Source organism: Phycodurus eques, chromosome 3 (assembly GCF_024500275.1).
Source record: "Phycodurus eques isolate BA_2022a chromosome 3, UOR_Pequ_1.1, whole genome shotgun sequence".
NCBI lineage: Eukaryota > Metazoa > Chordata > Actinopteri > Syngnathiformes > Syngnathidae > Phycodurus > Phycodurus eques.
In genome coordinates this window covers 18,123,703-18,137,540 of record NC_084527.1, presented here as the reverse complement: position 1 = coordinate 18,137,540, position 13,838 = coordinate 18,123,703, and the positions used below count along the sequence as shown (strand labels likewise).

General features: G+C 41.1%; 1 protein-coding gene across 4 annotated transcripts in view; it reads right to left on the bottom strand.

The window, feature by feature from the left end:
* LOC133400079 (netrin receptor UNC5C-like) overlaps positions 1 to 13,838 on the bottom strand; it is a 332,980-nt gene that overhangs the window by 99,745 nt on the left and 219,397 nt on the right. For all 4 annotated transcript variants that reach the window (XM_061672304.1, XM_061672302.1, XM_061672305.1 and 1 more), the window contains one exon: positions 705 to 808. In XM_061672304.1, coding sequence (XP_061528288.1) covers positions 705 to 808 — 104 coding nt within the window. The remainder of the gene's footprint in view (positions 1 to 704; positions 809 to 13,838) is intronic.

The window sequence follows — 13,838 nt, the reverse complement described above, 5'->3', positions numbered from 1 at the left end:
CCACTACAGCTTGACACTATAGCTTTGACTTGATTCCAAGCTGGTCTTAGGGAAGTCAGTATTTCTGTAAAAATAAACAAAAACACTTCCTTGTATTTAGTTTGATTAGGCACTGAGTTTGTCTCTACAAATTACAAGCAACATGGCGCTATTTTTCTTTTCAACAGTTTTTCACCGATGTAAAAAGTCAAATAACACACACGCCAACTCTGGAGTAACTTTTGCCATGGACGCAAATTGGCTCTCAAGGGACATTTCAATCTAACTTCAGTCCTCTCATCTTGGCATCGCTGATGCACTCACTCCGAGAATGAATTCTGACTTTTCCAGTCATTTGTGTCGCGGTGACAATTTGGAATGAAGGTAAATCACACTACTTATTTCTTAGAGGTAGTTGACAATACGTATGTTTCTAACTTTCCAGTTAATGGGTTATTTATCATGACTGATAATGACAATATTCAATGTTTAGGCTCTGTTCGAGTTTACATACATACTGTACATTGTATCATATTTGTAAAAATAAATAATATACTTGTATTTAATTTTTGTCCGAAGACGACAGCCATAAAGAAAACAAAATTATTAATTACGTCATCAAACCATGGTCACGCTTGTTAGAATAACATACACAAGAAGTCAGCTGTCCTGTTTGGTCAGGTGATGTTCTGCATATAGCGGATGAGCTTTAAAAATACTTGTACCTCTGCCGCTGGTATGCCCTCTGGTGGGCGACACTGCAAAAGCACCTCCTGCTCGAGGGACACCTCCTTGCCAAGAGGCTCCTGTTCGAAGGACTTTTTGAGGTCTGCAGAGACAAACAATAAAATCATGAATATATGGGAAGATTGTTTTTTATCATCAATGACGTCCATGACAATCCAAAAAAACAAAAAAAAAACAATGAATAGAAATATAACATAGCCTCGCAATCCCATTTGTTGTCATGCGGGTCCAGTTAGGTGAGGACTATTTGGGGGCATTTAATTGTAAACAGGCCTCGTAGCCTCGTTTTCACGCCGATAACATCACAGTCATTAAGGGACTAAGTTGTCTTAACAATCGTTTATGTACACTTTAAATTGATCATTATGTATTTAGAAATGTACATGAGTCGTAAAACATTGCAATTTAATATACAGTGCCTGGATAACAACATCACAGTATGTTCCAAATTATTAAAAATATGGTGTTTCTGTTCATTTTCCTAAATTGTCCATGCAATTAGTTTCGACAATTTTATATGTATATTGCAAAATTTGTCAAAATACAGCGTTCCAAGTTATTTAGTATTTTGGCCTACTAGTACGTCCTTAGGCTGCATATCAACGATATCAAATGCTCAAATGGCTTTCCACAAAAAAAAAAAAAGAATTGTCTACTCGTACCACTACTGACAGTAAATTCCTACGAGTTAATATCTCGTGCTTTTAGTATGTCAAACGTTGTCCTACAAGTGCAGAAATGTTACACAGTAGTGGAAAATGTTTTACTAGTAAGACAGTCTTTCTACTTGAACGCCCCAGTTGCTCTATCCTGCTCGTATTTATACTGCATCCGAATAAGAATACGGAATATTCATATTCGGAATACTGCTGAAAGGATTGTCAGTACCCCCCTACCCACCCTTGAGGACTTGCACGCTGCCAGAACTAAGACAAGAGCGTGCAAAATCCTCTCGGACCGTCTGCACCCCGGTCACCAGCTCTTCCAGCTCCTTCCCTCAGGTAGGCGCTACCGATCAATGCAAACTAGAACTAGCAGACATTCCAACAACTTCTTCCCTATTGCGATCTTAAACACCTAATTTACAATTCCATTACAACATGCTGGCAATTTTTTGACTTGAGTTCGTTGTCACATTTCTGTGGGGCCAATTATGTATTACTCGTGGACTCACTGTAGTAGTCTCGCCACGCTGCACTATTTGCATATCTGTTGTTGACCAATACTGGCCACTCATGCCAGAGGAGCATCTGCCCCATTTGCACACTGATTGAGGAGTATCTGCAACATTTGCACAATCAACATTGTCCCAGATTATCGCACTACTCGTCACTTTAAACCGCATACACTCCTTGAAGTCTCAGCACCCTTTGCACAATGGTCATCGCACCGGACTATTGCAATATTAGTCATTCGAACTGCTCTAAGTGCTTGAGGACTCTGCATCTTTTGCACAATTGTCAAAAAAAAAAAAATTATGTACCGGCATTACCAGACAACTAGCAACCCTTTATTGCTCAGTGACTGTTTTTGTTTTTTGTTTTTTGTCAATGTCTTTGTCTCAAAAGTGTTCTCTGTCAATGGACTGTCTGTTGTCGTACTAGAGCGGCTCCAACTACCGGAGACAAATTCCTTGTGTGTTTTTTTTTTTTTTTTTTTTTTTTGGACATACTTGGCAAATAAAGATGACTCTGATTCTGATGATGTTAAAACAATTAACTGGCGCGGTAAGAGGTAACTGGAGATGTTTTGCAGGCGGTGTGTTAGGACTTGTTATTTATACCACTGATCAAATGCTCTGATGGATTTCCTCAAAAAGGAAACATATGGGAGAGATTAGGCAGAGTTTATGAATACAAGCCAAACCTCCTGGGGAACAGGTAGTAAATGGTCAGATTTCTCCTGACTGTTCAACTTCGGCAAAAGCCAGACAACATTATGGAACATTTTCTTAAACAATCAACGCAAATGAATTTTTTGATCATCAACATTCCACAATAAATCTTCTACAATAAAGGGTATTTTATTGACTGGGACTACTATGATGAAAATGATATTTTGATTTGTTGTTAACTTAAACACATAAGATAAGCGATGCCTCCCATAGATCATCCTTTGTAGGACACTCCACCAGTTCTTTATAGGGTTGCGGTCAGGGGACAATGAGTTTTTCTGACTGCAGACCTAAAGAAACTGAAGTTTCATGTGATATTTTCTGCAACATAATGCTGACATCACATCTTCCTATAATAATATAAGATAATACAGTAAAAGCCACACAACACTGGCGCAACCACATAGTGTGCTGGTACGTTAGTCGTTGCAAAAGATGCTTTCTCTGTGTACCGAAAAATCATCTTTTACACTGTGGTAAGTGTCCAAACTTTAATGCATCTGTGAGACTGTTTATGTGCTGCTGTTTTGGTTAGCTAGATTTCAAATGGGTTGACCTGAGATAATTACAGTTACAGGTAGCATTTTGGATTCAGAAGTTGTAATAATTGTTAAAAGTACAAAAATGTAATTAGAGCGTTCTCCCGCGATATTCCAGTTCATCTTTTGCAAACCTGCCATTTCGCATATTTTAGTGATAATTATTAAATTTAGTTTTTACAGAATACCCACTGTAATGACCTCACATATGGAAAAGGAGAGCCAAACTCCCTGATGCATATTTCAGTCATTTATTGAATGCGATAAACAAACAGCAAAACACAAATACAATGAACACACTGCTGTCAGCCACAACTCCCGCCCAGACACTCACGCGATTGCCCCACGAGGCCCCGCCTCTTAAACAAATAGGACAAACCAAATTTTCTGTTCATTTATGCTTACAATATTTTTTTGTGTTCAAAGACATTTACAATGTGTTTAAGAAGTGTGTTTTAATGAGTTAAAAACATTTTGAAAGCATTTTGGAGGGGTAAAATTATTTAAAAAAATGTTATTTAGATGGTCTCTCTCTATATCACAGATTTTCACCTTTTGGGGTTGGGTTTGGAACATATATCCCGCGTTGAACACGGGTTCACTGCATATAAATTAAGGTCTAGCCATTGAGTAAGTGCCTTAAGTAAATAAGCATATACCTTAACTTGCAGTAAATAAAATACAATATCCCTGAGGTATAAAAGTTTTCCATCACTGCTATGAGAAAAAAACACTTTTTTCTCCTGTATCCCCACCACTGTATAATGCGGCATGTGTGGTATTTTTTTCACATTATTCCAACACATTTTTGGGCCAAAGACATTTGACTAAAAAATGTTTGCCAGTCACTTTGTTAGTGAACAAGGTCGTTGAAAGTGTACAAGTGTGTGTGTGTGTCTGTGTGTTAGTGTGGGTATGTGTGCGTGTGTGTCGTCCTTGTGTCCTTTTACTCTCCTTGGTTGCCAGGCACAGTCTCACCTTGTCTCTCTGTTGCGATACGCGCACACACAAGCAGGTACGCACGTACACACGCCCACAATTGCAGAAGGTTGCAGCTGTGAGGACTAGAAGGAAAAGTGTTGAATTTGCAGAGGGAGGTTGGCTAAAGTCAAGAGAGCAGGTGCACGGCGGGATTGAATGATGAGCACGGCGCGCTTGGTGAGAAGAGCTACAACACCTGCGCACTCCTCACCTACCAAATAATGTACATATAGAAGAGTCTATAGGACTCTGCATTGACAGAGAGAGAGAGTGCACAGTAAGGTGCACTGGTGTGAGTAGTCGACATATTATTAGTTTGTTTTTGTAATTTAAAACAGCTCCCAGGTGTCTTTGTAACCTCTGTGACATGCTTTTGTCAAAATATCCCAAGGATCAAGAATTACAGAGCACTTTACACCAGTGTTTTGTTCTTTTCCCGAAAATTCACATTATCAAGAGTTTTTTAAATAAATTTTTCCCTTACAATTGGTTAAGTCAAATGAACAGTGGTACCTTGACGTGAGTTTAAAGGGAGGGTTTGCAGTTTAAAAAAAACTAATAAACATACAAAAAAAAACACTGTCATATATGTTAAAACGGTCTGTATGACTTGACAGTAGAATATTATTAAAATTACTTCTGAAAAATCCACCCTCTCTGCCTTCATCTAATTCCTCTAATTTAATTGTATCATTATTTTACAACAGTATGATGAAAATAGCCAATTAGAGACTGTCTAGGCTGGATGCGTGTTTTTCTCTTTCTTTCTTTTTTGAGGAACTTCGTGCTTGGAGCCTCATGGGGACACAGCAGCCAGCAAATAGAGACAATTATAGTTTCTTGGCTGGATTATTTAACTCGGGTTGGCAACAAAAGTTAAAAAGAAGAAATTGGACAGTTCTTCGTCAAGACAAATCATGTGTAAACACATATCGGTTGTGCCCTACATTTGTGCCCAATTTAGAGTTGTCAAATAACCTACCACGCATGTTTTTTGGATGTGGGAGGAAACCAGAGTACCCGGAGAAAACCCATGCAGGCACGGGGAGAACATGCAAACTCCACACAGGTCCTCAGAACTGTGAGGCAGATGTGCTAACCAGTCGGTCACCATGCCGCCATTGTATATATCAAAAAAGAAAATATCAAAAGGTAACATTTCATGTTAGGCATACACTTCAAATCAAAATTTATGAAAATGGTGAGTGAGACGCCGAAGGTTAGGAGGATGTTGAGGACGTTCCTTGCCGTCATCTAGCGGTGGCGTATCTGTAGCTCGCTCATACGTCAAATTTTAACACATAAAACAAAGCAACAAAGAAACAAAGAAAATATATCTATATATACATACACACACACAGTATATAAAATAAATGAGGGTATATGACTTGCTTATTTACTTATTTTCGATTAGGGAAGCTGATCTGTGCTATTGGCGCAAATCATCCTGCCCACATGTCGACAACTTTGCTGTACATTCGTGTATACTCCTCTCATCAGATGCTAATTTGTCCAAGCAACAACATTGCTGCTTGGCCTATCTTTTGGCTTTTGACATAATAGTGAGTTTAATAGTGCGGTTAGTCCAGTGGCTTAAAAATGGCAGATCCTAACCCAGCCCAAAATGTAAATTACCCCGCTGTTACATCACAATAGTTCAACATCCAGAATGGCTTCACTTACTGGCACATTTTAGAAAATAAGGAACTCACAAAAGATTTACTTGGATGTGTAAGTTCACACTTGATGGGTCAGCAGGGACTCCAGAGATCCATGTATTGGTGTACAACACATTAAAAAGTAAAATGTTCTCTTTAAAATCAGGAGATTTTATACATATCCACAATAATGTATTAATTAAAAGACATATTTGTTTTCCCTTTTTCCTGTTGGAACGGTGTCGTGTTAAAAAGGAGTCACGCGGGGACAACGAGCATTGCTGCCTTTATAATACAATCAATCCCTGTGGGGGTGACAGCCCAAACGGAGCATGATGATAAAGGGGTAATCACCCTGAGCGTTATCCCCTTCTCCAATTCCAGCACATGCGGCTCCCCACGCAACACAAGTAGGACACAAACAGAGGAAGATTGAGGCAATCGAGACAAACGGAGACGATAGCCACAGCGGGACACACAGGAACCACAAAAACAATAAAACAAAAGAAATAATAAGGAGGGTGGATTGCCAGCCAAAAAATCTGTGACCATTTTCCTGGTCTTAATTAGTCAGAGTTGATTTCCTTGAAGATGAAATTAAAGGAGATTAGCCCCGACGAGCTCAGGGGAGGATCAACGCACACCGACACGTTAGCACTAAGCTCGCTAAAGCTAAGCTGCAGGATAAAGCGTGCGTTCATGTCAGCAGAAAGAATACTTTAAAGGAGACACGTTATGGAAACGGGACTTGGAAGTGCTTGTACACAAGTAGTTGGCTCTCTTGGGTGCCTGCCCCACCGTCAAGTGTAAAATCAAACAACCAAATCTTTTGTGAGCGGCCAATGTGTTCGAAAATAATCCATTCACATTTTAGTCGCATTTTTACATCACATTCGGGATCAATTAAATATTATTGCCCTAAACCAAGTGCTTGTGAATTTGCAGATTTATTTTGTTTGGGGGGGGGGAACCTATCCTTCTTTATTCCCTGACAAAATAGCCCGTTCACTTGTTTTTGTTTTATTTCTGAAATACCCTTAGATGCCCCAAGATGGCATCAATAATAAAAAGGTAGTGCTTTGGCACCATCTTGTGTCATCAATACGCAATTCTAAACATACATGCGGCAATTACTGGTAGTTGTTTTGCTATTCGCAGCAGGGCTTGATCCAAATCGTTTGTGAATTATTACTGTACACCAAACCACGATCATATCAAAGCCAAAAGGTACTGTATGCAGAGCTGCAGTGTTGTTGGATGCTGAGATTAGCTAAGATTATTATCATCAGTAGCGTTTGATAAGCGACATATACCCACCGTTTGATAAAGTTCGGGATAGTTGTCAAACATGGTGGTGGAGAATCAGCACCTCCAAATCTGAGACCATGGTCCTCAGTCGGAAAAGGGTGGAGTGCCCTCTTCGCGTCGGGGATGAGATCCTGCCCCAAGTGGAGGAGTTCAAATATCTCGGGGTCTCGTTCACGAGTGAGGGAAGAATGGAACGGGAGATCAAAAGGCGGATCGGCGCAGCGTCTGCAGTGATGCAGACTCTGTATCGCTCCGTTGTGGGGAAGAAGGAGCTAAGCCGAAAGTCGAAGCTCTCGATTTACTGGCCGATCTACGTTCGTACCCTCACCTATGGTCGTGACCGAAGGAACAAAATCCGGGATACAAGCGGCTGAAATGAGTTTCCTCCGCAGGGTGTCCGGGCTCTCCCTTAGCGATAGGATGAGAAGCTCGTTCATCCGGGAGGATCTCAGAGTAGAGCCGCTGCTCCTCCGCATTGAGAGGGGCCAGATGAGGCGGCTCGGGCATCTGTTTAGGATTCCTCCCGGACGCCTCCCTGGTGACTTGCATGTCCCCCCGGGAGGAGGCCCCGGGGACGACCCAGGACACGCTGGAGAGACTACGTCCCTCTGCTGGCCTGGGAATGCCTCGGGATCCCCTCTTCCTTGGAGGAAGTGGCTGGGGAGAGGGAAGTCTGGCCCGGGATGAGCAGTGGCTCACTCGCATGAGACAAAACCAAAACAGTCCGCTTTGTACAGGGCTGATTAGAGAGGATGACAAGTGTGCTGTCATTCTCGATCCTCGGGGTATTATAACAGAAGCCAGACACTTTATTAAAACACCTGGAGACTGTTTAAAATTGTGTAAAAATGGTATAATGTGTTTCCTTCAAGCGAATACTTCACCCAAGGGGAATGCGCATGGTGATGGAGGACAGCTGTGTCACATCAATCCACTGACCCCACTTCACTCCCACACGCAGATAACATCATCCAGCGCCACAAATTGACATTAAAAAAATCCTCCAAAACAACTGTTAGAAGCGCAAAAGTCTTGACAAGCGCAGAGGGCAGACTTGTATAAACATCAAATGAACCCGCCCCAGAAATACCTCCCTCTTTGTCCTAAACTTCTTCTTCTTCTTCTCCTTCTCCTTTTTCTTCTTCTTCTGCAGGCTTCAACTGAGACTGTTATTATGCGTTGCGGTGGGCTGGCGGCCTGCAGGCATCTTCTGCATAAGCACATTTCAGAGCAATTATGCAAAAAGGAACCGGGATGCATGTTCCTGCTGCCAAATGACTAGCAGTCTTCCCCACTGTCTCTCAGGGAATCAAGTGCAAAGCGAGAGCTTGTCAGGAAAGAAAACTCTCGAATGCATCGCGGAAATATCGTTATGCGATGCTGTAGAACACAGAAGTCAAACTCATGGCCCGGGGCCCATATGTGGACTATCACATAATTTATGTAAGCAAATCACATGCTTCTACTTTAGTGTTGTCCAACCTTTATTGAGCCAAGGTACATATTTTACATTAGGACAATATCATGGAACACCACCAACATTGCAGCGCTGAGGTCTACTGGAAGAGATGTAGCACACAAAAAATAAGTATAGAGAGAGCTGATATCAGCCTGTGAGTATTGTTGGATGCTCTGTTTGCATATGTTGCTGTTGATGGCGTTTCGTATTATACTATTATACGTTATTATTACGTTACCATTAAGCTGTGAACATTATGTGGTTTAGTTGAACCTTTTCGTGTTTAAATATACATTGTTTAGTTCGCTTTTGTTTTATGTGACAGTTTTACAATGAACTTCACTAGGGAGAGACAAAGAGCGTGAGGCAAGCACACTTTTTTGTTTAATGTAGAGACGTTTCACCCCCCCGACTTGATTTTATACTGTACTCTCCCATTTCTTGACAGCGAGAGTGAGAACCAGCGCGAAGGAAAACTTAAAAGTGTGTTTAAAAAGGTTTTCTGTTTAAAGCATTTGGAAAGAGTAAATCTGTATATACAAAAGTAAATGGTTTCTCCATCATTGATTTTCACCTTACATGGGTGGGTCTGGCATATATTCCCTATGATAAATGAGAGTTCACTGTCTACTGGTACGCACGCTGCTTGGTAATAATAATTCATTCATCCATTTTCCATAATGCATGTCCTCATTATCCCAGCTGACCACAACCTCGGCCTGGTTGCCAGTCAATCACAGGGATCATATACAGTAGACAAACAACCATTCACACTCACATTCACACCTATGGACCATTTAGAGTCTTCAATGAACCTAACATTCATGTTTTTGGAATGTGGGAGGAAGCCGGAGTATCTGAATAAAACCCACTCAAGGTCTGTGACAACATGCAAACTCCACACAGAGATGAAGATGGGATTTCGATCCCAGATCTCCTGATATGAGGCAGACTTGCTAACCACTTGATCACCTTGCTGCATCTGCATCTAAATATACATTATGAAATGTTTTGGTGAGGGCATGCTTAAAGCGACAAGTTTGTTACTTGCGTTTTTCTTTCCATGCTACATGGCAAACTATACTCAAGTTGCTCATTTTGACTCTGATATTATAAGTATTATGACATATAATACAAATGGAGTGCTGAGGCTGCGGATTAAACGGGTGCCGAGCACTCGCACTAAAATAACTGACTTCCACAAGTCATTAAAGTCATTCTCGTTTTCTCAAAGTGACATCAGAGGTTTTTCTCCAACAGGGACTGGCTCATTTTGCCGTGTTCTTGGCGGGCTTAGGGATCCCGTCCCTGAAGCCAACCAGGCCTTTCCAACCGCAGTCAAGACGGCAGCGGATAAACAAACAAGCCTGTCTTGCTGACAGACTGCAGCCTGCTGTCATATGACTAATTGGGATGAAACATGACTCAAGGGATGCGAAAAATGATAATTTGACTGATTTAGGCATAAAACAAATCCTAACTTTAGTCCTGCATGTCTGCGTCCTCGCTATATTGCCTTTTCAAAAGGGATTTTTTTTCATGGCGGTTTTGAAGGCGGAATGGTGGGCGTCTGGTTAGCACATCTGCCTCACAGTTCGGAGTACCGGGGTTCAAATCCTGGCCCCCCCGTGTGGAGTTCGCATGTTCTTCCTGTGCCTGCGTGGGTTTTCTGTGGGAACTCCAGTTTCCTCCCCCCCAAACAAAACATGCGTGGTAGGTTGATTGAAGACTCTAAATTGTCCGTAGGTATGAATGCGAGTGCGAATGGTTGTTTGTTTATATGTGCCCCGCGATTGGCTGGCGACCAGTTCAGGGTGTCTTTGCCGGCCTCTCGCCCGAAGATAGCTAGGATAGGGAATATTCAGCTCCTCTGAAGGCAGTTTCATTTAGCAACATGAAATTCGGTTGGCATGTATATATCATGGGTAGAAAAAGTCTCAAGGACTCAAACCTGAAAACACACAGGAAGTCTGACAATTGGCTTTGGAGCGGCCATTTTAGAGTCATAATGTCTACGTGTAGGGGTCATACAAAAGGGCACATTTTGCCCAATTGCTACAATGTTTGAACTAAGTACAGCAGACAGACAGGCGACGCTAAACTGTGAAAATCTTGAGCCAAATTTGAACCATCTTATACATATAGTCAGATGGCTGATGCTAAATTGTGAAAATTTTGAATTTCCGTCCATGCGTATGGGCAGAGTATGGCAGCGAAATGATGCCCCAAAATTGGCTCGGTTGCCCCCAATGGAATTCTTGTGAGAATTCAAGCACCCCCCCCCCACCCCCGAAGACATTTCACATTAAAAAAAAAAAAAGTTGATAGGCATTTCTATCAGAAGCATACCCACAGAAAAGTCTCTAAATTCCACGTTAGAAAAGACGCAAGAAGTCTATCATTTTGGTTTGAAGCGGCCAATTTACAGCAATAACTCAGCTCCAATTTCCTTCAAATGAGTCCTTCATCTGGCATGCTTGTAAAAATCACAAGCGTACGAGCGCATCTTTTCATTTTGAAAAGTGAGAAGCGGTTGAGTTTCTTTCAACAAATACTTACTTTCCATGTAGCATTCACACACATGGACTGTATTTTATCAGCGCTGTAAGATTTAGCGAGCGCACCGAAGCAGCTCGGCACATCTGGGAAAACGCTCAGCGGCTTGATGGAAGAGCGGAGCGTCGCCTCCGCAACCACATATCAACTCGTGCTGTCACTCTATAAAAATAATGTATATATTCGCAGTGTTTGGAAGCGCCTCTCTGCTTTTGCAGGCATAAAGCAAAGCCTGTCTGGATGAAGTCATCCAGAAAACAACGAAGGTGCAGTTGACAGAGGCATCAGAGTGTGTTAGCTGCAGTTTGCGTTTGGATCCATAAAAGCTAAAATAACTTTGAGGCCAAAAGAACAGTCTGTTAGTGTTTCTCTTTGATTTCTGAGCTGCTGAGTAATTCTCTGTACTAATATGCATATGTTTGGGGGGGGGGCTTTTAAATAGGGTAAACAGAGTGCAATTTAGTAGGAAATCCTACAATCAAGTACGATGTAACATCCATTAAAAAAGATGAGTATCATTTTGCCTGTGTGAGATTTGAGTCAATGCACAGACCCCTGCAAAAAAAAAAATTGAAATAAATAATATAAAAATATAAATGACACAAAAATGAAAATGAATCATAAATCAAAATAACAAATTCAACAAAATTCAAATAAATTTAAAGATAATTTCAAAATGTAATCTGACTTTTATTTTTAAAAATTACACAATAAGTAATCAATACAATCACAAAAATCTAATAAAATTAATAAAATCATCGGTCCATTTTCCATACCGCTTCTCCTCACTAGGGTCGCGGGGGTGCTGGAGCCTATCCCAGCAGACTCTGGGCGAGAGGCGGGGTACACCCTGAACTGGTCGCCAGCCAATCGCAGGACACACACAAACAAACAACCATTCGCATTCACGCACATAATTTAGAGTCTTCAATTAACCTACCATGCATGTTTTCGAGCGATTTACCCAAATAAAATTTTATTAAATGTAACATTAAATAATGTAAAGTAAATAATACAATTAAATAAATCCAAAATGTAAAATAAATTAAAACATAAATCAAATAGATATATTATTCTTCTTTTTTAAGACAAATTCAATACAAATGTTCAAAGTACATTAGAAAATAAGAAATATACAATCTATAAACTAAAAAATGGCAAGAAATAAATAAAAAAAATAATTTAAAAAAATGAATGGGGAGTCCTTCTTGGACAACATCTGCTACGCCGCAACTATAATGCTATTGATATTTGCTCTATTTTAAAGAAGGTTTGTGGCTGTGGTGTTCGGGCATGTGATTTTCATTTGCTGTTCAATGCTGTGGAAAAGGACATTCAGTCAACAATCTTTGGACTTATGCACAGTACTGAATGTGACACATATTGCTGTTATAATGACAACAAGACATTTGTCTGGTCTGCTGATTACAATTCGCACGCGCGTCTCGGAGGAAAGTGGCAGAACAAATTGCCGTCATCTGGACTGTGCGCCCGTGTGTGCGCGACCTTGACACGGCTCGAATCCATCGAGGGAGAAACACTTGACCTGATGGCTATGGGGCCAAAGAGCATGGCTGACGCAGCACAAGTCTGCATTTCACATACTCCACTGTTTAACGAAGTAAATATATATGTCGCCTGCAACCCCACAATGATCGGCATTGTCCATTTAATTAACAGGTTGATCCCAATTTGAATAAGCAAAGGATGCACAAGAATGACAGCTTGATAGTCAAAGCGAGACGCAGCAGTGGGAAAAGCGCAAAATGCGCGCAGAAATGCTGACTCGCTAGAAAGGCTCTGTAGAGCAAAAGCAAGCTTGAGCTGCCACTGAGCATTTTAATCACACGGCAGTAGATCCAAATCGGAGCCGAAGGCCCAGGTCAAGAGGTTGGGCTGATTTGAAAAAAAATAAGAGGAGATCGCACCAGGAAGTGTACAAACAGCCGTGCCGTGATGCAAAAGAGGATAAGACAATCAAGATCTGATCTTGTGGAGCTTTGGTCCATCAGGTCAAATGTAGTGGGACAAATTTGTTTTTAAAAGAATCCTGGAAGTTGTCCATTTGATTTACACCAAAACGGGTGACAAAGGAGCAAGGCTGCGGAGTACTGGACGGAGCCAACACCAGCAAGAGTGTAGCGGTCCGCCAGCGTTCCATGAGCCCACTAGCGGCGAATGACACGGCCGTTCAACTCTCTCGGCTCACTGTGTGATCCGCATGCCGGCTCACCAAAACAATGACAATTTATCAAGTCCGGAAAAAACTATCATGTCCATTTTATTTATCAAACGATAAGTCGATATAGTCATTATCGTGACAGGCCTAGTTATTATTCTTTTTTTTTACGCCAATCCCTGCTTATCTCAACAGGAAACTAGTTGAGAGTGAATTAGTGAAGTGAAGTAGTTTTTACCCCCATTGCTTCAAAACATGATTAATCGACGTATTCCATGCAATTCATAAACAATCCTTTATTCAACCGTCTGCTCATCCCTACTTCTTTAGACAGCATATTAGGTTAGAATCCAATTTGATCAATTATTCGACTGTTACGCCCTATCCCTACTTCTTCATGGAGCAACTTTGTTCGGTGTGACTCAAAAAGTCTTCCATTGCTTCAAGACAGGATTTATCAACAACAAATTCCAAATTCATAACAATCAATCCATCGATTATTCGATCGATTGCTATGCCTCATGGATTAATCTTCATG